This window comes from Epinephelus fuscoguttatus, linkage group LG20 (genome assembly GCF_011397635.1).
Source record: "Epinephelus fuscoguttatus linkage group LG20, E.fuscoguttatus.final_Chr_v1".
Classification (NCBI taxonomy): domain Eukaryota; kingdom Metazoa; phylum Chordata; class Actinopteri; order Perciformes; family Serranidae; genus Epinephelus; species Epinephelus fuscoguttatus.
Window position 1 is genome coordinate 27,920,409 of NC_064771.1, and position 24,068 is coordinate 27,944,476.

The 24,068-nt window shown below is 42.5% G+C and overlaps 2 protein-coding genes, 1 long non-coding RNA gene and 1 other non-coding gene across 4 annotated transcripts in view; 2 read left to right on the top strand and 2 right to left on the bottom strand.

The window, feature by feature from the left end:
- Positions 1-24,068, top strand: part of LOC125881175 (uncharacterized) — a 261,696-nt gene that overhangs the window by 8,570 nt on the left and 229,058 nt on the right. The gene's annotated exons all lie outside the window — the stretch shown is intronic.
- On the top strand, positions 1,494-1,575 carry trnal-uag (transfer RNA leucine (anticodon UAG)). Its single transcript has one exon. It is a non-coding gene; the product is annotated as a tRNA-Leu (tRNA).
- Positions 4,293-7,363, bottom strand: tha1 (threonine aldolase 1). Its single transcript, XM_049564179.1, has 7 exons — positions 7,038-7,363; positions 6,779-6,862; positions 6,605-6,693; positions 6,309-6,494; positions 6,012-6,149; positions 5,714-5,906; positions 4,293-4,806 (listed from the first exon to the last, which is right to left on the bottom strand). Exons 1-7 carry the CDS (start codon positions 7,333-7,335, stop codon positions 4,499-4,501), a joined length of 1,296 nt encoding a protein of 431 aa, XP_049420136.1. The 5' UTR covers positions 7,336-7,363; the 3' UTR covers positions 4,293-4,498.
- LOC125881128 (uncharacterized) lies at positions 13,961-19,407 on the bottom strand. The gene is made up of 7 exons (XM_049564148.1): positions 19,048-19,407; positions 18,885-18,968; positions 18,711-18,799; positions 17,103-17,288; positions 16,796-16,933; positions 16,498-16,690; positions 13,961-16,414 (listed from the first exon to the last, which is right to left on the bottom strand). Exons 1-7 carry the CDS (start codon positions 19,352-19,354, stop codon positions 16,122-16,124), a joined length of 1,290 nt encoding a protein of 429 aa, XP_049420105.1. The 5' UTR covers positions 19,355-19,407; the 3' UTR covers positions 13,961-16,121.

The window sequence follows — 24,068 nt, forward strand, 5'->3', positions numbered from 1 at the left end:
AAAAAAAACAGGGAGCCAATGTAGAGAGGGTAAAACTGCTGTGATGTGGTCATGCTTCTTGGTTTAGGTTAAAATCCTTACAGCTGAGTTCTGAATAATCCTTATGCCTTACTTGCTGTTGCCGTCAGTCTGACTGTGGCAGGGAAAAAGCTGATCTTGTTGATGTGCATCTCTAATGATGCTCTGTGTTTTTCTTCTGTGCAGCATTGTGTCTAGATAGTGTCCATAAGTGGTAGTTCAGCCCTAGTGATCCTCCCTGCAGATGTTAGGACCCTCTGGAGGGCCATCTTCTCCATCTGGGTGGTGACAGTGATACCAGTAGTGCAGATGCTCTCCACATGTCCCCTGTAGGCTTGGGTGAGGGTGCGGCTGCTCAGACCAGCCTTCCTGAGCAGCTGTTGTGCCTTTTACACAGTGGCGGTGGTGTTTACAGTCCAGGCTACGTTCCCTGACACATGCAGGCAGAGGAAGCTGTGGCTGTTCACCCTCTCCACCTCAGTCTCCCTGATGCTGAGAGGCTGCAGAGAGAACAAGAGCATGAAACAACTTTACAGTCAGTGCATAGAAATATAGCATATAAATTTAATTTTAAAAATGCACAGTAACAGTAATGTTTGAACGATACAGAAGTCAGGGAATAGATGTACAAAGACAAAAGATAGAATTATGCAGCAATGATGGAAATGATGCTGCAGCACAATCAAATACAATAGAAAGAATAATATATTGAAAATCAAAAGAAAATTGACATAAAGGCATCAAAAACAAAAAGGAGCACAAAAGAGCAAAGGGCCTGGACTACTCGAAATATTTAGCAAAATTATTTTATATTAAAAACGCTGACGTGTTATTTCAGAGCAGAAAAGCGAGAAGCTGGTATTTACGACTACACAAGAGCATGTGAACGCAGCACCGAAGAGTACGTACGTGCACACGTATCGTTTACGAGTACACCCGAGTGCTCAATCTCGTGAGCAACCTCGGAGAACTTCGTCGGGAATTTTCGGCCACGCATATGATTTATATTTTTAGTTGCGTGCAACAGTTTAAATGTCACACAACATCATAAAAAAAAGCTAACGTACTTATTTGCAGTATGAATTTAAGTTTGGTAGTTAACGCTAGCTACCTGAGCTGATGACGTCCCAACGTTCCACAGCAATTTAACAGTTATGGTCAAACAAAAAAATAACTATTACGTTCTTTCCGTGTACGTTACGTTACACGCGCCAACTGGCGGAGTTAGCAACAAAAGTGGTAACGTTATGTTAACGTTTCATCCGTTAACACGACTCCTGCAGGCTCCCGTAGATAAGGTAAATAAACGGTCAACTGCTAGTTCACATATGTTCAATTTGTAGCAAGGAAGCTACCAAATATTAGCTACAGCTAGCTAGAAAAGTGCCTTTGGCATTAGCTTTGTATAAATATTTAGACGACTCACTGTTGTTCGAACAAGGATATAATATTAGGTTTAACAAATGGAGAACAACGGTAGCGTGGCCGAGTGGTCTAAGGCGCTGGATTTAGGCTCCAGTCATTTCGATGGCGTGGGTTCGAATCCCACCGCTGCCAAAATATTTTTTTTTAGCTTTCTTTATATTTCATGAATGACCAGAGATTGCTATTACAGGCAATACACCTGGAACATAATGCTTTATGAGACTTAAAACACCCCAGCAGGCTTTACCTCTTGGTCACTGAATAGTAGGGGCTGCTACAGCGGCGCCATCTTGTGACTCTATGCCGGTTGCTGCATATGACTAAAGAGTTAACCACCAAGATAGACTTTTGTGAGGAAATATTGCTAAGAATAACTTTAATTATTTCTCAGTAATTACTTTAAAAAACAACAAAAAAAACCCAACAACGTTTTTATTAGGTTTTCAACGTTATACCAAAAGAACATACAGAATACCAAATGTGTGAATGTTTACAAAAGCTTTTTCTTAAGAATAAATACACCTGTATGGATAAGTAAACAGGAAAACAATTGGCAACAATAAGTAAAAATGATATTAAAAATAGTAATAATAATATTAAATGAAATAAAAAGACAATAGTAAGAATAATAATTTACATTGGGGTTCCATATGTCAGACTGATACAAGTCCTTCATGGCCTACTGTGTAATGCAATTGCTTTGTATACAACAAGTTTAAATAAGTTTTAATGCAGAGATTGTGATTATGCTTCCCGTATGTGTTCTCAGAATGTTTGTGAATGCAGCACCAGGTGTTCTTTGTCAAAATGTGTGTTTAATTGGTACTAGGCTTTCCACTGAAGTTCTATGGCATTTTGTCAATGGTGTACAGAAATGTGAGGTATCCTTTTGCAACAGAGCCGCGCAAATTCATACCAGAATATGACAGAAGAAAACCTCTTAATTGAAAAACCTGGCAGAAAGTATAGTTCTTAGTAAGCGGAAATCAGAAAATAATAATACTAAGAAGAAGACGGGCAGGGAGCAACTGCAACAGGTGGTGTGCACGGTCAATATTTGGGCACCGTATGGAGTTGAGATTAAGAAAACAGGCGTCATACTCACAGACATTCTGAGCACCCATTCTGAACACCCTCAGCATAGACTAAACTTTTAGTAAGGAGTCCTAGCTTAGGTCGATTTAGGAAAGTTCTTAGAGCAACTCTGAGCCAGGAAGGTACACAAAGTTTTACCTCAGTGAGGAGGTGTGGTTGACCCTGTTGGTAGGTGTGATGCATCCTTTTAAGAGATATGATTGGTTGTCACAGACACGCCCCTGTGTGAGCCTGTAAGGTGAGGACACCCAGTGGAGATGAGATGAACTGCTGACTGTGGAAGTGTTGTCATTGTTCTTTGCATGATCTAAACTTAAAGCATTTCATTTACTCCCTGTCATCCAGTGTTTGGAGAATATTTCTCTGACCTCTTTGTGTTTCTACCATTTTCTCCTCTGATTAAGAAACTCTTAAGACTCTTAAAGTCCTCCTCCCTGCTTTTAACAGTATTTCACCTCAGGAGCTCCTTTAAAGGGCCAGTGTGTAATATTTGGCATGGTTTATTGTCAATCTGAATCTGAATCTGAATATTCTACCCATTAATATGTTTATACAAGTGTATGATCGCTATAAAATAAAATTCGTTTGGTTTTCATAGCCTTATAATTATGCTTTTATATATATATATATATAGCAAGGGCCTTGCTTTAGAGAGGTTGCCATCTTGCGCCGCCATGTATGTATGGCAGACCGAGTGGACAATCCAGCCAGTCAGAGAACGCGTTTCGTGTGTATAAATAAACCAACGAAGACAGCGGAAGGAAGGAAGAAGGAGGAAGAAACAGCAGAGTGTTAGTAGTTCGTCGATAGAGAGTAGTGAAAAGTTTTTTTAGTTATAAAGTTTTTCCGGCGCTTTTCCTCCTGATGATATATCTCCCCAACGATGGCAGCAGTAGCACCGAATCCCATTCTGTGCATTCAGCCTCTCTTCTCGCCCGCTCAGCATCAAACACATGGAGTTCCTCATCTGTATGCTCCGGCTGTATGTATGGCTCTGGGTCTGTGTCCGCTACAAGAAACTTTTCAAAATCACGTTCAAAGTCGTCCATTGCAGCTACTATAGTCCGGAGATATTGCTAGGCTAAATAAACAGCTGAGCTCTGTTTACCAGCTACGCTGTCAGTCAGTGTGCGGGCTGGAGATTGGCGGAGCAGAGAGGAGAGAGGGGAGGGGGGTCCCCACTCGGCATGGTAAACGAGTATGTGTGTAAAGTTATGAAGCATGTCTGTTACGCCAGAAGAGTCAGAGTTTGTGACAGAGTGGAGTGTTACTGGAGTTTCTGGAGTGCTCAAATAAACGGGCCTTTTTCCTGAACGCTCCTCTGGTCTCCTGCTCGTGAGGGATTCATTACAATATCGTAACATGGTTTAGATTTCTAAATAAACATACAACTCGTCGCTAGATAGACCTACTCCTGAAAAACTCGTGCGCAAGGCTTTTTGTCCCTACGAGGCCACCGTCATTAACCCGACGGGAGGGGTGAGCGAGCGAGCCCTGCAATCTAGAATTTGACCACTGATGTCACTGTTTTCAACCCATTTTACACACTGGCCCTTTAAGGGTTAAGATGCTCCATGAAGAACTTCATCTTTACAAGGACCTAGTCTTAACTTTAAGGGGAAATTCTCAGGGAAGCTCTGTGAACATGTCCCCGTTTTTTTTTTTTTTTTTTAAGGTTTAAAAACCATTAACACACACAAACACAGGTGCCCCACTCTTTAAAAGATTCAACAAAAATACATTTTAAAAAAGGAAACTTGTACAAGAGACAGTATTTCATTTGATTTAATAAGAATTACAAAAAACTGAATGGAATTTAACAATATAAAGACATCCAAAGTGATTCTGTTGTACAGTATTTGTCCTGTGTTTGACACTCTGCAGTCTCTGTCTACATTAGTGTACATTTTCGACGATCAGTCCAAGTGATTCAACTATATGTCTTGAGAAACAACAGGTTTCACTGGGCCCTGAGTTTTTCTTTCGAGAACTGAGACGCCACAAATTGCATTTTCTGGATGGCCAGCTGGGTGTCTTCAGGGGAAATCCCAAGATGCCAAACAGCCCGTACTGAATTTCCAAAGTAGGGGTACATGAGAGCTTGTATCCCCTGTCCCAGTGCTGCCTCCTCTCCCTCGCCAACCTCACCCATGCGGGCACAGAACTCAGACGGGCTTAAACTGGGCTCCTGTAGACGGAAACGCAGAATGTTTGTCTCCACGGCGGCCATGTCTACAGCGAACAGAGGAGGGTCACAGTCGAGCAAAGCTGGGAGGGTGAAGAGAAGAGAAGAAGTTACGACCATTTAATGGTGCAGTGTGGAGATGTTAGGGGGATATATTGGCAGAAATGGAATATAATAAGTATGTTTCCTTTAGTATGTAATCACCTGAAATAAGAATTAACGCTTTCATTACCTTAGAATGAGCTGTTATCTACATAGGGAGCGGGTCCTCATCTACGGAGTGTGCCATTTTGCACCATCATGTATAGCCCAAAATGGACAAACCAAACATTGGCTCAAAACAGAGCCATTTGCGATTTCATGTTGACTATCACAGTTAGCAGCCACTCAGCAATGAGCCAAACAGCATTGGAAAAACACAGATTTTTAACGTTAAACTGCTTTATTCAGGGTTTTTACTGGTTTTAATCAACTGGTCTGTTTGATCTAGAGAAGAAGATACCTCTGTGGATAATTCGGCTCCTGGTAAAAACCTCCTTAATGTTTGTATCTTAAGCTATGAGAGAGAAAAGGTGAGCGCACATTAGCAGGTGCTGGGCTAGTGGCCAGTCTGTGATGAGCCACACAGTGTTGGAAAAACACAGCTTTTTTTTTAACTTGAAATTGCTTTATTCAGTGTTTTTACTGGTTTGAATCACCTGGCTTTTTGTTTCTGTAAGGAAGAGACCTCCGCAGATAATTCTGCTCCCATTAAAACCTTCCCAACAATGAACACCAAAGGAATTCTAACCAGGAGTTCACGCTTAGCGCACTGGATACTTGTAAAGGTGGCTTAGCAACCTCAGACGCAACCTATCACTGCACTCTTGAAAGCTGGCTCAAAAAAGACACAAAAGTAGCGCCCGGCACCTGACCTTGCACTTTCCATGTGTACGGCCCTTAAGTCTTACACACTGCTCCTTTAATTTTATAGAAATATGAGCTGCTCACCTTGAGCAAAGGTTTTTGCATTACGGTGATCCTCCTCCAGTCTTCCGACCATCTCCAGCAAAGACAGTTTCCCCGCTGCCGCCAGTATACCAGCCTGCCGCATCCCTCCACCTAGGGCTTTACGGCACCGCAACGCTCGGGATATGAAGTCTTTGGGTCCAGCCAGCATGGTTCCTACAGGGGCACCCAAACCCTGTCACACACATGTGAATTTGAATTTGAGAAGTTTTATTTGTGTAAAAGTTATTTATTGGTTTTGACTCTGATCACATGTTGAATGTGTGTTTCGCAGTCCCACCTTGGAGAGGCACACACTGACGGTGTGTGTGTGCTGCAGTATGGTGGATGGAGGCACCCCCTGGGCCACAGCAGCGTTCATCACCCTGGCTCCGTCCATGTGAACTGACAGACCGTATCTATCTGCCAAAGCACGAACCTTGGAGATGGAAACAGAACCTGTGAGAGCTACTGCATTCTCCGTTCTGCTGTAGCGAGGTAAGACTCACGGCTGTGTTCACATGTTGACATATGAAAGGTTTTCTATGAGCCTGAGAAAAGACAAGACCCGGTGCAGCATATCTGCACACACACACACCTCCTGCAGGAAGGTCAGAGGCAGCACACGCCCTCCCTGTATGTTGTGTGTGTTCTCCACACATATGAGGCGTGAGCGGGGGTAGTGGGGGTCGGGGTAACCGTGGCGGATCTTCGATTCCAGCTGCTCTAAGTCAAATGACCCATTGGGAAGAGTGGTCACTGTGGTTGCGTGGACACCAGCCAGCTGTGTCAACACACACACACACACACACACACACTGAATGAATGAACTGCAGCTGATGTTAAAAGAGGTGCAGAGGGCCTGACCACAGGTGTCTGCTGCTCTTCACTCACCTGAGCGCTCCCTCCCTGCTCATAGATGTGTAAATGGGACAGGTCGCCCACAATCATCTCGTCGCCTCGCTCCCTGCAGTGCACCATCACTGCATAATGAGACAGGTGCACATTTATGACCACTCTGACCTCATAGAAACTCATTCAGACTCTAACAATAAATGCACAGCTCACCTGCGATGAGGTTACTCATGGTACCAGTGGGAACAAACAGGGCAGCCTCCATCCCAAACATATCAGCTGCAATCTCCTGTAACTCTGCAGAGTCAGGTAAATAAAACTGGAGGTTTGCAAGTATAAGATAAGATAGAGGCCTAAGAACATATTCTATTTTTAATTTTTATCAAGTAATATCAATGTAGGAACTGACGTCACTTTCTGGTTATTAATATGTTAGTTCCTGGAAGTTCCTACATGACACTTGGGCTCTAACCGTTCACAGTCGGGTCCTCTCTCATTACGTCATCTCCCACCTCGGCCTCTGCTATGGCCTTCCTCATCGCCGGCCCGGGCTTGGTCACCGTGTCACTGCGGAGGTCCACCACCTGGACGCGGGCCGCCCCGCCGGTTCCTGGGCACCTGCGTTCCCCGGAGTTGTAATAACCCCGCGCGGAGCTCCGGCCCAGCACGGCAGCCGCTGCATCTCGTGCACTGAGCGGTTTCCTGGAAGCGACGACACCGTGGTTTAAAAGTTTATCCAGAATTCTGCAGGAAAATGTTTTCAAAGACATGATGTTCCTCTTACGGTCATGTTAGTGGAGTGTGTGCTGGACTTTGGATCGTTGCCATCGATAATCATTGACTGACTGACTGACTGACTGGAAGGAAACTTAATGGATGACCTATCAGGCCATCAGCATGCACAGAGCAGTGTGGACCTCATGGGGGCGCACATTTTCTAACAATGCCATTTATAGCCTACTGCATGTGGATCTGCATACTTGATTCCGACAAGTTTACAAATCAAAACATAAAACTATGATACATTTCCCCTGCTGTTCAATTTTTTCCACAATTTAAGAACTTTGTAGAACATTTTGGGAGAGATTAAGTGTACATACACTGATTTCAGCCAAAACATTACAACCACTGACAGGTGAAGTAAATACCATCAATCATTTCATCACAGTGCAGTGTTCTGCAGGGAATCCTTTGGACGCCCCTTTACAGACTCCACCCACCTAAACATTGTTATAGACCAAGTACCCCCACTAATTGCAACAGTACTCCCAATGACAGTAACCCCCCAGCATGGCAGTGCACCTTGCCACACCACAAAAACTGCTCAGGAATGGTCCAAGGAATGTGACAAAGATCCCAAAACATCGACCTAGCTTTCAAATTCCCCAGATCCCAATCTGATCGAGCGTCTGCGGGACAAACCAGTGCCCCAGAGGTCCTTTGTCAAGATCTCAACAGGTCAGAGCCAAGTCCGATCTAAAGTGGAGCTTCTGACTTGTCGAGGCATGGAGACAGGACCTATGGGGGTGTCCTGTGTTGTCTGGTTCCAAGGCGTTGTTGGCAGATCCTTTGAGTCCTGCGGGTTGTGGGGTAAGGTACCTGTATGCCCAATGGATGTTTTATGGATTGGGATCTGGGGAATTTTGAGGCCAGGTTGATGCCTTTACCTCTTACTCTGCTTACTCTGGCACACTCCCGTCAGGGAGTGCCGTTGTCATGAAGGGGCGTATTGGTCTGTATTGGTGTTTGGGTGGGTGGTGCGAGTCAAGTGGCATCTACATAAATGGCAGGACCCAATGTTCCTCAAAAGAGCATTTCACTGTAACAAAATGATCAGTGTTATTGACTTTACCTGTCAGTGCTTGTTTTGGCCAATCGGTGTATAAGCAGCGTATGTTGGGGAGACTTGAGGAGGGATTAAAGAGACAAAAAAAAATCCCATAAATGAATAGCAGTCAATGAGGTTTGCTTGATTAAACATCACAAGGTCTTTTGTATGATACCTCCACAAAATCAAGTCGTAAGGGCCGTACATATATCACCCACTTTGCCCAGAATTTAATGAACACATTCTTCTGAAGATGAGGTGAAAAAGGTAATCTTTTCCATAACATAAATATCATTTACAATATCTATCCACATATATTTGTCAGAACGCTTTGCCTTAAAATCCATACATCCTAAAAATAATGTCGAAAATTGCTAAGGAAGATCAGAGTTAAGTATCTTTTTTAGTGCTTTTGTTTTTTCTGTCCAGAGAGGTCTGATCACTGGACACTCCCAGAATACATGCCAGTGATTGGCTTCCTGAAACCCACGCTGTCTCGAGCACCTGGCATCCCCTCCAGTGAAATGTGCCTCCTGCTTCAGTGTGATAAAGAAAAAAAAACAAAAAAAAGGAAATAAAACATTTCCACCCAAACTCATGCCACACATGAATTGCTGCATTTCCACTGAAATTTACACACATCCAGCCAGTTCTCATTAGATATTGACAAATTACCTTCTCTTTCCCATTTTTTAAAAATATATTCTGGAGTGTGGGGTTTCCTTGTTGTAAGGCCTTTATATAGTTTAGAAATAGCACCCTTATTTGAAAATTTTTTTGTACACATCAATAAATATTCTCAGTATTGGATCATCAAAGTCTGTTATATTTCTAATGTTATGTTCAAAGTGACTGTGTACCTGGAGATATGTATAAAAATCAGCTTTTTCAAGACAATACTCTTTCTTAAGGTTTTCAAAGTCTGTAAATTGTCCCTTTTCTGTCAGGGAATAGAAAGTTGTTATTCATTTTAAAATCCAAGACTTCAAACTGTTATCCATTTTATTAGGCTTGAAAGCAGGGTCGTAGGCACACCACTGAATAATTTGTAATTTTTGATCAAGTTTATATTCTCCTCTTATCACATTCCAGATTTTTAATTGAGCTTTCAACCAGGGATTTTGTATAGTATCCATAACTCTCATCAATTCTCACCAATTCATATTCTGATTTCTTTCACTGACAGACCGCAAATAAAACACCAGGGTGATCACAGTGTAATGCACTGTAATACAGACCTGCAGTCTAATCAAAACGAATTTGTTGTTGTTCAGTTGAGTAACAGCTGAATGAGTAAATAAGAGAAATAAATTATAATAAAAATAATAATAAGTAAATAGTTAAAAGTCAGCTGGCAATACTCGAGATCCACATGCCAACCTAACCTTGTCTGCATCCTACAAGATCACAATACAGCATGTACAGCGGGTAAAATAAGTATTGACAATGTCACCATTTATCTCAGTAAACATATTTCTAAAGGTGCTACTGACATGAAATTTTCACCAGATGTTGGTAACAACCCAAGTAATCCATCCATACAACGAAACCAAAACAGTAAGTTCAGAATAATGTGAGATGAGACAGGGAAAAAATATTGACTTTGGTTTGGCTTTGTTGGTAATGACAGCGTCAAGACGCCTCCTGTATGGAGAAACTAGTTGCATGCATGGCTCAGGTGTGATCTTCCACACAAGCAGTCTTCAAATCTTCAAGGTTCCATGGGCCTCTTCTATGAACTCTGATCTTAAGGTATTTTCCATAGATTTTCAATTGGATTCAAGTCAGGTGATTGGCTGGACCATTCTAGCTGCTTTATTTTCTTTCTCTGAAACCAATTGAGAGTTTCCTTGGATGTGTGTTTCAGATCATTGTCTTGCTCAAATGTCCACCCTCGTGTCATCTTCATCATCCTGGTAGATGGTGGCAGATTTTTTATCAAGAACGTCTCGGTACATTTTTCCATTTTTCAGCCTTCCTTCAATTATGTGAAGTTTGCCAGTACCGTATGCTGAAAAACAGCCCCACACCATGATGTTCCCACCTCCAAACTTCACTGTTGGTATGGTGTTTCTGGGGGGATGTGCAGTGCCATTTGTCCTCCAAACATGGTGTGCATTATGGCATCCAAAGAGTTCAATTTTGCTCTCATCTGACCAGAATATATTCTCCCAGTATTTCACATGCTTGTCCAAATGTTGTGCAGCAAACTTTAAACGAGCTTCAACATGCTTTTTCTTCAGCAATGGAGTCTTGTGTGGTGAGCATGCATACGGGCCATGGCAGTTGAGTGGATTACGTGTACCTGCTAATTCCAGGTCTTTCTGAAACTCTCCACATGTGGTTCTTGGCTCTTGGGCAACTCTTCTGATAATTCTTTTCACTTTCCCGTCTGTTCAAATCTTGCGAAGAGCACCTGTTCGTGACCAGTTTATGGTGAAATGATGTTCTTTCCACTTCTCACTGGAACATTCAGAAGTTTAGTAATCCATCTGTAACCACTGCCATCGGTATATTTTGCAACAATAAGGTTGCGAAGGTCTTGAGAGAGCTCTTTGCTTTTACCAGTCATGATGATGATGTTTCTTGTGTGACACCATGGTAAAGAGACACCTTTTATAGGCCATCAGTTGGGACTGGGCCAGCTGATATTAATTTGCACTAACAAGGGGCAGGATTGCTTTCTAATTACTGATAGATTTCAGCTGGTGTCTTGGCTTTCCGTGCCTTTTTGCACCTCTCTTTCTTCATGTGTTCAATACTTTTTCCCTGTGTCATTTCACATTATTACACATAACTTAATTTCTGAACTTATTTGTTTTGGTTTCGTTGTATGGATGGATTACCTGGGTTGTTACCAACATCTGGTGAAAATTTCATGTCAGTAGCACCTTTAGAAATATGTTTACTGAGAAATTGGTGACGTGGTCAATACTTGCGTATTGCTTGACAGCACTGTCACTGGCTTCTGGAAAGAAGTTAAAAATATAAATAGGGTTAAAGCAGCATTGCCATGAAACATTGAGGGTGTATCTGGTGGAGAAAATATAACTGAACTATGGAGGCAGCACTATGCTGCTCTGTTCAACTGTGTCAGAAGTGAGCCCTACTGTACAGGTAACATAGAGGAGGAAGTGGTACACATCAGCCCCTATGAGATTTCCCAAGCCATAAGGCAACTAGCTGATAACAAAGCATGTGGCATGGATACTATTACTGCAGAGCACCTGAAGCTAGCCCTAGGGTTGCTGTGTTGCTCTCCATCTGTTTTACAGGGTTGGTAACGCATGGCATCCTGCCAGATGCTATGCTGACAGTTATTCTAGTACCTGTCATTAAAGACAAGGCTGGTAAGGTAGGGAGTATGGACAATTATCGACCCATCGCCCTAGCCAGCATACTGTCTAAGGTGCTAGACAGTGTAATAATAGACAGAGTTGGGGATCTTATTTGCACCACAGACAACCAATTCAGTTTTAAGAGCAATTACAGTACTGCTTTGTGTATTTATGCATTAAAAGAAGCAGTAGAAAAGTACAGAGGGCAGGGCTCAACAATGTTGGTAGGCTTTATTGATGCCTCTAAGGCATTTGACAGAGTCAACCATCACAAGCTCTTCACCAAGCTGAAGCATAGGGGTGTTCTGGGAAGCATCATACGTATCCTGGCATATTGGTACGACAGGCAGACTATGCAGGTAAAATGGGGGAGTATCTTATCCTCTCCCTTCAGAGTTGGCAATGGGGTACGGCAGGGTGGGCTTCTATCCCCAGGCCTATTCAGCCTGTACATGGATGACCTGTCAAGGCAGTTGAGAGATTGTAGAACAGGGTGCCTAATGGGTAACACCTTAATCAACCACTTTATGTACGCTGATGATTTGGCCATTATATCTCCCAGTAGTGCAGGGTTCCAACAGCTTCTCAACATATGCTCAGACTATGGAGTCTAGTTTGACATCAAGTATAATGCCAAAAAGAGTATGATAATGATATGTAGGACCGAGGAGGATCAACATCTTAATTTCCCAGGTTTCTATTTGTCTGGTCAAACCCTGTCTGTGTGTACCAATGCAAAATATCTAGGCCACATCATCAGTGATAAGATGGAGGATGATGCTGACATGCTTAGACAGAGAACAATGCTATATGTCCAAGCCAATATGTTAGTGAGAAAATTTCACTACTGCTCTGGTGAAGTGAAGGTGAACTTGTTTAGAGCTTACTGCACCCCTATGTACACGGCCCCCCTCTGGGTGAGGTATAAGAAAGAGAGCTTGCGTAAACTCCAGGTTGCATATAATGACTGTCTCAGAATCCTGCTCAAGCAGGCCAGGGGTAGTGGTGCCAGCAAGCTTTTTGTGATTTAGGGATAAACACCTTCCAGGCCACCCTGAGAAGACTGATGTTTAAGTTTATATGTAGACTGCAGGGGTCCCAGAATAATCTTATTATACAGTTGACCGATCCAAGGTGTAGTTCTGTTAGATACCAATCCTATATGTGGAAACACTGGTATTTGTGCCTTTTATAAAATGTGTATAAGCACTTTTTAAATTGCATTTTTTGCTGCTCTTATTTATTAGATGCCTTTTACTGAATATGCATACAACGCCTTTTTACTGTATTTTTTTGTTTGTACTGTATGTGATTGTATGTCTATTTGGACGTTGGAGTCTGCAATAAAGTTTGATGATGACTTATTTTACCCGCTGTATGTAAAAAATGTGTACAAAAGGTACAGGACAGCACTCCAATTATAATGTTTATTGCCACACGAACGTTTCGGGTGAAACCCTTCCTCAGCGTGCACAAGCAACAAAGTGAATGCATCACACACAGGTGTCACATATCAATAATCAGGCTGACACAGCAGCTGCAGATAATGGCAAGAGAAGAAAAAAAAGGGAAAAAAAGGGACCCAACAATGTAGGCTAACCCTTCTTATATCAACACAAACAATTAAGTAACCACAATAGTGATATTTTTTAAACAGTTATTCAACAATGAAATGCACATCAATTTCTAAGAATTCCAAGCTTTTAACATTTTTAATCTTTTTAAAAAAAATTTAACAAAAAATGAACAGGCAAATGTCTAATTGTTTTAATACAGTTTTCTTGTTAACCTGTAGGCCTGTTAGTCAAGAACATTTTTACAAAAAACAAGTTAGCACCAACTCCTCATTCAGTCCCTTTGGCTCTAAAGTGTCAAGGAAGTGAATCCAGAAACATTCCTTTTGCAAAAGGATTTTATCCTGATCTCCATCTCTAGGTGGAATCTTAACTGCCTCAATGCCCATATATCTGAGATCAGCTGTGGTATGGTAGTAGCTGTTAAAATGTCTGGCTACTGCCGATTTAGAATCATGATTGCGGATGGAACATTTATGTTCACAGATTCTAGTTTTTAGTTCCCGTAGTACAGATAGTACAGTACAGATAGTACAGATTGCAAGGACACTTCAATAAATATACAACAAATTTAGTGTCGCATGTTATTCTACCTTTGACTTTCACAATCTTACCAGTTTTAGGATGTGAGAAATAATTTTCTTTGATCCCATTAGGCACACTGGACAAACAATGATGAGAAGGTTTTTTTTGGTAAAATGGATCTCACCAAATAGTTGCTCAAATTGGGCTGCCTTTTAAAGAAGAATCTTGGTGGCTCTTGAAAAGCTCTTCCAATTTCGGGATCTGTGTTCAGAATATACCAATAATTATTTACAACCTTTTTGAGTGCACTGGAAATAGGGCTATATGTGCACACCATTGAATCTGAGTTAGAAAGAACTTTTTCTTTCGGCTCAAACAAAACATTCCTCTGGATCTGACGAACTTTATCCATGGTGTTGTTATAACCTCTAGAGACAAAATTATTACAGAGCTCCTTGGCTTGTGACTCAAAGATTTCATCTGAATCACAAATACGTTTATACCTTAGAAACTGGATGTATGGCAAACTCCTCTTAAGTGAGGGTGGATGATAACTGCTGTAGTGGAGAAAAGTGTTCCTATCTGTCTCTTTTTTATACACCTCTGTGTGCAAAATATTGACATTTTTCTTAACCAAAACAATCTACAAAACAATCTTCTACCCGCTGTATGTACCAACACTGATACATCTCCACAGATAGTTGTATCTACACAATAAATACATCAATAAGACAACAATCAATGACAAACTAATAATGATTATTTGATGATCCAAACAGTTGGTGATTCATTTTCTTTAGTCATTTGAAGCATTAGTGCACTTTCACAGAAAATGGCTTTCATTAAAGCACATTGTAACAGACACAGATCATCTTGCACTATTAAAATAGCCCTGACATTCTCAGACCCAATTCTTTAAATTTTCAACAATTATCTTCAATCAGAATATGTCATATTTTAATAATAATGGTTATAATAATAAAATAATAACAATATAGATATTTTTTAAAGCATCGCTCATACAAAAAATTAAGTCCAATGTTCTATAAGAAGGAAATCACATGCAGTGACTGAAAAGAAAATCAAATAAAATGCAACTTTTTTAACAGAAGTGCAGCAGTTGACAAGTGCCAAGGAAAGTGCAAAACAGAGTTTCAAGCCTGTATCAGGAAAAGGCATAACTAGTTAAAGGCAGAGATAAGTGAAGAGATACGTTCTTAACTTAAATATACTGTTGTTGGGAACCTCCAATAAACCAGCAGCTGATGATCACAGTGTTCTTGGAGGCAAACAGTTAACAAGGGAGTTAGCAGTGTAGCTCGGTCTCAGCCCATGTAGGTCTTTGTATACGAGGAGGAGGAGGCGCTTAAGATGAATTCTAAATGTAACAGGAAGTCAATGCAGAGCAGCTCAGACGGCCAGATGTGCTCTTTCCTTTCGGTTGTGGTTAACAGCAGAGCTGCAGAGTTTTGAATGAGCTGAAGTCTCTCAGTGGTGTTTTTAGGGAGGCCTGTAAAAAGTGTGTTACAGTAGTTGTGTCGGCTTGAAATAAAAACCTGAATTAATTTCTCTGCATCTTTTTCATTTAGAAATGGTCGTACCTTATTAAACAGCATTTCTCTTTTTGTTTTAGGAGAGACAAGCAGGATTTCAGTTTTGTTTTCATTTAACTTTAAAAGATCATTGCTCATCCATTGATTTATTGCCAAAAGACAGGTAGTAATGGAGTTTATGGCTGCAGCATCGTTCAGTTCAGCAGAGATGTACAGTTATGTATGTAAAGGTTTTTTTGGGGGGAGTTTTTCCTTATCCGCTGCGAGGGTCATAAGGACAGAGGGATGTCGTATGCTGTAAAGCCCTGTGAGGCAAATTGTGATTTGTGATATTGGGCTTTATAAATAAAATTGAAATTGAATTGAAATTGAATTATGTGTCATCTGCGTAACTATGGATACAAACATTATGTTCTCTAATGATGTCACCAAGTGCCAGCATGTACAGTGAGAAAAATACTGGATGAAATGATATAAAAATACAATGTATAAGCTTAGATCTGAATGTAGTATCACACCAAAGTTTGTGACATCACATGAAATTCAGGGAGTTAAATTCCCCAAATTATTAAACAGCAGTTCTCTTTTTGTTTTAGGGCCGACTAGTACAATTTCAGTTTTGTCCTCGTTTAACTTTAAGAAATTATTGTGTATCCAATTATTTATTGCCAAATGCAGGTAGTAATAGAGTTCATAGCTGCAGCATTGTTTGGTTCAGCAGATCTTTTACTGACGGCATCATTTCTTCAAGAACTGAGAAGCTACAAATCTCATTTTCTGGATGGCCAGCTGGGTGTCGTCGGGGGAAATCCCAAGATGCCATACAGCCCGTATTAAATTTGCAAAGTAGGGGTACATGAGAACTTGTATCCCCTGTCCCAGTGCTGCCTCCTCTCCCTCGCCAACCTCACCCATGCGGGCACAGAACTCAGACGTGCTTAAACTGGGCTTCTGTAAACGGAAACACACAACATTTGTCTCCACAGCGGCCATGTCTACAGCGAACAGAGGAGGGTCACAGTCGACCAAAGCTGGGAAGGTGAATAGAAGAGAAGAAGTTACGAGCAGGCAGTTGATGGTTTAATTTTCATAGACAGAAATATGAGCTGCTCACCTTGAGCAAAGGTTTTTGCATTACGGTGATCCTCCTCCAGTCTTCCAACCATCTCCAGCAAAGACAGTTTCCCCGCTGCCGCCAGTATACCAGCCTGCCGCACCTCCCCACCCAGGGCTTTACGGCACCGCACTGCTCGAGATATGAAGTCTCGGGATCCAGCCAGCATGGATCCGAAGGGGGCACCCAAACCCTGTCACACACATGTGAATTTGAGTTTGAGAAGTTTTATTTGTGTAGAAGTTATTTATTGGTTTTGACTCTGATCACATGTTGAATGTGTGTTTCGCAGTCCCACCTTGGAGAGGCACACACTGACGGTGTGTGTGTGCTGCAGTATGGTGGATGGAGGCACCCCCTGGGCCACAGCAGCGTTCATCACCCTGGCTCCATCCATGTAAACTGACAGACCGTATCTATCTGCCAAAGCACGAACCTTGGAGATGGAAACAGAACCTGTGAGAGCTGCTGCATTCTCCGTTCTGCTGTAGCGAGGTAAGACTCACGGCTGCGTTCACATGTTGACATATGAAAGGTTTTCTATGAACCTGAGAAAAGACAAGGCCTGGTGCAGCATATCTGCACACACACACACACACACACACCTCCTGCAGGAAGGTCAGAGGCAGCACACGCCCTCCCTGTATGTTGTGTGTGTTCTCCACACATATGAGGCGTGAGCGGGGGTAGTGGGGGTTGGGGTAACCGTGGCGGATCTTCGATTCCAGCTGCTCTAAGTCAAACGACCCATCAGGGAGGGTGGTCACCATGGTGGCATGGACACCAGCCAGCTGTGTGAACACACACACACACACACACACATAGAATGATTTGTCATATGATTCATATTGGGTACAGTTTCAGTGAAATGCAATCCTGTTAGTTCCTTTAATGTGTGCATTAAAGGTCTAGTCTGAAGGAAGTTGCAGATTGCAACCAAGTGAAACTTTTCCCGTGTGTCAAGAGTATCTGATATGTCTGTTCTGTGCTACTGTAGAAACAACATGGCGGACACCGTGGGAGAGGACCCGCGCTGTATGTAGATATAAACGGCTCATTCTAAGTTAAAAGAAACACAACAATTCTTAAATCCTACATACTGGAGCTTTAGGAGTGTCATAATAAAAACCTATGTATGGGGTGTTGTTGGCTTAGTGGTGGAGCAGGCGCCCCATGTACAAGGCTGTTGCCGCAGCGGCCCGGGTTCGACTCCGGCCTGTGGCCCCTTGCTGCATGTCGCCCCCCCCCACACTCATCTGTCCTATCAATTAAAGGATTAAAAATGCCCGAAAAAAAAAAACAACAACAACAAAAAAGAAAAAACCTGTGTATGATTTTGGGGGGTTGGGGGATGCCCTTTCTAAGCCTCTCAGTGCTGGCCTCATAATCCCTGGCGGAAAAGCTCCGTTTTAGCGCCTGTTTCTTTAACAGGGGCGTATCTACAGGGGGTGAAAAGGTTGGCAGCTCTGACCTCTAAAACAGGTAATTTGTGGTCAGACTGCTCGGAGCAGGTGTGTCTGGGGTGCAGCTCAGTGGCCAGCAGGGAGGCACTTGCTCATTTGTTACATTGTGAGCCAATAAATTCACACAAGTAAAGGCAGGAAATTCAAACGAGCCGTTTTCAGGCAGCTGATGAGCTGTGTGTCTGTGGGGAGAGCTCCCGTCCCTTTGGCCTGGACTCTTTTGTTTTTTACTTAGCAGAGAAAACCCCAACACCTGAGCACTCTGCATCTCTGCACCACCACTGCAGCTGGGGAATAGCAGTTCATGTTGTTGGGGAAAATGATCAGCAATCAAGATTACTGGTTTCCCTGACTTCAGCATGTAGATGCATGTTGCAGATTGCACAATATATATACATATTACACTTGTTGTAGCATGCCTGTAGGACACACTGTACCTACACCCAGTGGCGTAGTGTTATTGGATAAGGTGGGTGTACTACTAGGTAGATGAGGTTACCAAGGAGGAAGAGGGTATACATTCCTGTGTATTTCGATGGCTCTGTGGCTGGTAGGTGGGTGTAAAGTGAACTTAAGCTGCTCTAAAGTCAGTGTAAACCACGGCTTCTTGTTGCTTATTGCTTAAACAGAAGACAAGAGAAAGCATAACAGGTCCCCTTTAAAAGGGTGCAGTTCCTTCCCTGCAAAGACCACTGATGTTAAAAGAGGTGCAGAGGGCCTGACCACAGGTGTCTGCTGCTCTTCACTCACCTGAGCGCTCCCTCCCTGCTCAAAGATGTGTAAATGGGACAGGTCGCCCACAATCATCTCGTCGCCTCGCTCCCTGCAGTGCACCATCACTGCATAATGAGATAGGTGCACATTTATGACCACTCTGACCTCATAGAAACTCATTCAGACTCTAACAATAAATGCACAGCTCACCTGCGATGAGGTTACTCATGGTACCAGTGGGAACAAACAGGGCAGCCTCCATCCCAAACATATCAGCTGCAATCTCCTGTAACTCTGCGGAAATCAAATGTCAAAAGTCAGGAACCGCTTTCTTTAATAATAAAGGCGCAAATAAATGATAAATAAATCTAACCTTTCACGGCCGGGTCATCTGCCATCGCGTCATCTCCCACCTCGGCCTCAGCCATGGCCTGGCGCATCGCCGGCCCGGGCTTGGTCGCCGAGTCGCTGCGAAGGTCGACCACTCTGACGGGAGTCGCCCCGCTCGGTCCCGGGTGTGCGGGTTTTACCGGGGTGCTGTAATAACCCCGCGCGCATATCCGTCCAAGCCCGGTGCATCCAGCTGCTGCGTCTCGTCCACTGTACGGTTTCCTCAAAGCGACGACACCATGTTTAAAAACTTTGAGCAAAACTCTGCAGGAATTTTTTTTCAAAGACATGATGCCCCTCAGTGCTCTGCAAACAATAACGGAGCTGATTGTAGATTCCAGGAAGCGATGGGGAGAAGGACACGCCTCTTTATGAAGTCTCCAGCTTCAGGTTCCTCCGGGTTCACATCAGTGAGGACCTGACCTGGGCTCACCCCCACTGACGCCATCACATATACTGTCAAACAGCAGCTCTTCTTCCTCTGCAGGCTGAGAAGGTTCAAATGAGACCTCAGGATACTGTGCAGACTTCTACAGGTGAACCATCAAGTGCATCCTGACTGGCTGCAGCACCACCTGGTGTGGCTCTAAAGAGGGTGGTGTAAACTGCCCAGCATGTCCTCCTGAGACCTGAACCGTCGTTTGGTGTGCATTTTTAATCTAGCTATTTGGGATCAGTAGGACCTGATAAATATAAAACCTAATCACTGTCAACAATAATAAAGTCCCAATGTCCTCAAACGAGACATTAATAAAGTCCCAATGTCCTCAAACGAGACATTAATAAAGTCCCAATGTCCTCAAACGAGACGATAATAAAATCCCAATGTCCTCAGACGAGACATTAATAAAGTCCCAATGTCCTCAAGCGAGACATTAATAAAATCCCAATGTCCTCAAACGAGACATTAATAAAGTCCCAATGTCCTCAGACGAGACATTAATAAAGTCCCAGTGTCCTCAGACGAGACATTAATAAAGTCCCAGTGTCCTCAAACGAGACATTAATAAAGTCCCAATGTCCTCAAGCGAGACATTAATAAAGTCCCAATGTCCTCAAACGAGACATTAATAAAGTCCCAATGTCCTCAAACGAGACATTAATAAAGTCCCAATGTCCTCAAACGAGACATTAATAAAATCCCAATGTCCTCAGACGAGACATTAATAAAGTCCCAATGTCCTCAAACGAGACATTAATAAAGTCCCAATGTCCTCAAGCGAGACATTAATAAAGTCCCAATGTCCTCAAACGAGACGACAATAAAGTCCCAATGTCCTCAAACGAGACGACAATAAAGTCCCAGTGTCCTCAAACGAGACATTAATAAAGTCCCAATGTCCTCAGACGAGACATTAATAAAATCCCAATGTCCTCAAACGAGACATTAATAAAGTCCCAATGTCCTCAGACGAGACATTAATAAAGTCCCAATGTCCTCAAACGAGACATTAATAAAGTCCCAATGTCCTCAGACGAGACATTAATAAAGTCCCAGTGTCCTCAAACGAGACATTAATAAAGTCCCAGTGTCCTCAAACGGAACATTAATGAAGTCCCAGTGTCCTCAAACGAGACATTGAAAAGTCCCAGTGTCCTCAAACGAGACATTAATAAAGTCCCAATGTCCTCAAACGAGACATTAATAAAATCCCAATGTCCTCAGACGAGACATTAATAAAGTCCCAATGTCCTCAAGTGAGACATTAATAAAGTCCCAATGTCCTCAAACGGGACGATGATGAAGTCCCAGTGTCCTCAAACGAGACATTAATAAAGTCCCAATGTCCTCAAACGAGACGATAATAAAGTCCCAATGTCCTCAAGCGAGACATTAATAAAGTCCCAATGTCCTCAAACGAGACATTAATAAAGTCCCAATGTCCTCAAGCGAGACATTAATAAAGTCCCAATGTCCTCAAACGAGACGATAATAAAGTCCCAGTGTCCTCAAACGAGACGATAATAAAGTCCCAATGTCCTCAAACGAGACATTAATAAAGTCCCAATGTCCTCAAGCGAGACATTAATAAAGTCCCAATGTCCTCAAACGAGACGATAATAAAGTCCCAATGTCCTCAAACGAGACATTAATAAAGTCCCAATGTCCTCAAACGAGACGACAATAAAGTCCCAGTGTTCTCAAGCGAGACATTAATAAAGTCCCATTGTCCTCAAACGAGACATTAATAAAGTGCCAATGTCCTCAAACGAGACGACAATAAAGTCCCAGTGTTCTCAAGCGAGACATTAATAAAGTCCCAATGTCCTCAAGCGAGACATTAATAAAGTCCCAATGTCCTCAAATGAGACATTAATAAAGTCCCATTGTCCTCAAACGAGACATTAATAAAGTCGCAATGTCCTCAAACGAGACGATAATAAAGTCCCAGTGTCCTCAAAGAGGACGATAATAAAGTCCCAGTGTCCTCAAACGAGACATTAATAAAGTCCCAATGTCCTCAAACGAGACATTAATAAAGTCCCAGTGTCCTCAAACGAGACATTAATAAAGTCCCAATGTCCTCAAATGAGACATTAATAAAGTCCCAGTGTCCTCAAAGAGGACGATAATAAAGTCCCAGTGTCCTCAAACGAGACATTAATAAAGTCCCAATGTCCTCAAATGAGACGATAATAAAGTCCCAGTGTCCACGGTGGCCACAGTATTTACACTGGTCACTATATGACGGAAGTAATGAACCAAAATTAAAAACAAGTGAACTTCTCTCCACTGATTTTCTTCTGAAATGCGTATGATTTACCACTAGACTCCTTTTTCAGCACTATTCCTCAACAGTGATGTAGTGTTAAAGCACTTGGAGTCGTTTGAGGACAAGAGAGGAAACCAAACAAATGCAGGTTTCTTTCATTTGCCATGAAGACCAAAGAAGAAGACTGCCATGGACTGTCCTCTACAGTCACCTGACCTCAGCCCCACTGAACATTTATGAGGACACTTGAAGACAGAGAGAGTCAAACATTCAATATCAATCTGCTGGACCCACTCTCCCAGTTTGGGGGTCACAGCCCCCACTGCTCCGATTACCACTGGCACCACTGTTGCCTTTACTCCCCACATCTTGGTATTTTTCCATCTTCTTGTGTTCCTCCTTCCTGATGTTGCTGTCGCTCTGGATTGCTACATCTATTACCAGTGTCTTCTTCTGTTGTTTGTCGATCAACACGATGTCCGGGTTGGTTAGCCATCGCCAGTTTGTCAGTCTGGATCTGAAGTCCCACAGGATCTTGGCTTGGCATTCTCAACCATCGTAGGAGGTGTCTTCCATTCTGACCTTGGGACTTCTAGTCAGTACTCAGTATAGATGTTCCTGTGCACTATGCCAGCCACTTAGTTATGGCATTCCATGTGTGCTCTTCCTGCCTGCATCAGATATATATGCAATGCCTATAAAAAGTATTCACCCCCCTAATTAAAATATATAGTATCAGATAAGTGTTTGCGAAAATATTCAGCCCCTTTAAAGTGACTGACCTAATTCAACAGAGGTCCAGCTAGTTGATGCCAGCAGTGTCCCAATTAGTGAAATGGAGGTCGCCTGAGTGCAGTTGATGTGTGACAAGTGATTGTAGTATAAAACCACCTGTGTCTGGGAGGTCTAGTCACTGGCTCAACAGTATTCCAAGCAACTCAGAGAAAAGATCATTGAAAGTATAAGTCAGGAGATGGCTACAAAAAGATCACCTGGAATTTGCCCAAAGGCATGTGGGAGACTCCAAGGTCAGTTGGAAGAAGGTTCTTTGGTCTGATTAGACGAAAACTGAGCTTTTTGGCCATCATTCTAGATGCTATGTTTGGCAAACACCAAACACTGCACATCACCACAAACACACCATCTCCACCGTGAAGCATGGTGGTGGCAGCATCATGCTCTGGGGATACTTCTCAGCAGGGCGCAGGCCCTGGAAGGCTTGTAAAGTTTGAGGGGAACATGAATGCAGAAAAATATCACCAAATTCTGGAGGATAATCTGACTCAGTCTGCAAGAGAAGTACGACTTTGGAAAAGATTTATTTCCCAGCAAGACAACGACCCCAAGCGTACAGCAAAAGCTACACAGAAATGGTTCAAAGACAACAAGGTGCATGTTCTGGAGAGTCCAAGTCAAAGTCCAGGTCTCAATCCAATCAAGAATTTGTGGCTGGATGTGAAGAGAGAAGTTGCGCCTGATCCCCGAGCAAGGAAGAATGGAGAAAAATTGCAGTGTCCAGATGTGCTAGCCTGAATGAGACATATCCGCACAGACTCAGTGCTGTGATTGCAACCAGAGATGCATCTACAAAATACTGACCTGAAGGGGGTGAATATCTATGCAATCATATACCTTACCTTATATATTTTTTATTAATTGACATTATTTTGTAAAAATCTGTTTTCACTTTGATATTAGAGGTTTTTTTTTTTTGCAAATTCTTGTCAAAAAGCCACATTATATTGACCAGAATTTAATGTATAAAAGCAACAAAAGGGTGAAACATCCAAGGGAGGTGAATACTTTTATAGGCATTGTATATGTGCGTGTGTATGTATAAACACAGCAAATGTAGTTGCTTCTGTCTGTCCTGCTGGAAACCATTCAAGATGTTTTGTTCTTTCCTTTGTTTGGAACTACAGAGAAGTACATGAACCACGTGACTGCATGGCACTGTTTGCAGTCAATGGAAATGTAATGGATGACCAATCAGCCCATCAGCACGCACAGAGCATAGTGGACCTCAAGGTGGCGCCATTATCTCAACAAAGGTAATCATACTGCACATGGACACTGACAAAGACCTCAATAGTCTGTTCTGATGTAAAACTCTACTTCTCTTACTAGAAACTTCATTTAAACTGTAAATTTAGTCAGTTCAAACCTGTAACCTACTTGGTAATATAGTCTGCTCCTTTGATTATCCTGATTTCTTTCACTTATACATTGCAAACAAAATATCAGGGTGACCACAGTGTTATGCCATCCACTAATATAGACTTTCAGCATT

Bases quoted from the DNA above. Each gene is read 5' to 3' on its own strand.
- tha1 (XM_049564179.1), bottom strand. From the start codon at position 7,335: ATGTCTTTGAAAACATTTTCCTGCAGAATTCTGGATAAACTTTTAAAC. The intron at 6,863-7,037 runs GTTAGAGCCCAA...CTGACTCTGCAG, and splicing joins AGAGGACCCGACTGTGAACG to AGTTACAGGAGATTGCAGCT. The intron at 6,694-6,778 runs GTGAGCTGTGCA...CTCATTATGCAG, and splicing joins CATGAGTAACCTCATCGCAG to TGATGGTGCACTGCAGGGAG.
- LOC125881128 (XM_049564148.1), bottom strand. From the start codon at position 19,354: ATGTCTTTGAAAAAAAATTCCTGCAGAGTTTTGCTCAAAGTTTTTAAA. The intron at 18,800-18,884 runs GTGAGCTGTGCA...CTCATTATGCAG, and splicing joins CATGAGTAACCTCATCGCAG to TGATGGTGCACTGCAGGGAG. The intron at 16,691-16,795 runs GTGGGACTGCGA...TGTGTGTGACAG, and splicing joins TCAGTGTGTGCCTCTCCAAG to GGTTTGGGTGCCCCCTTCGG.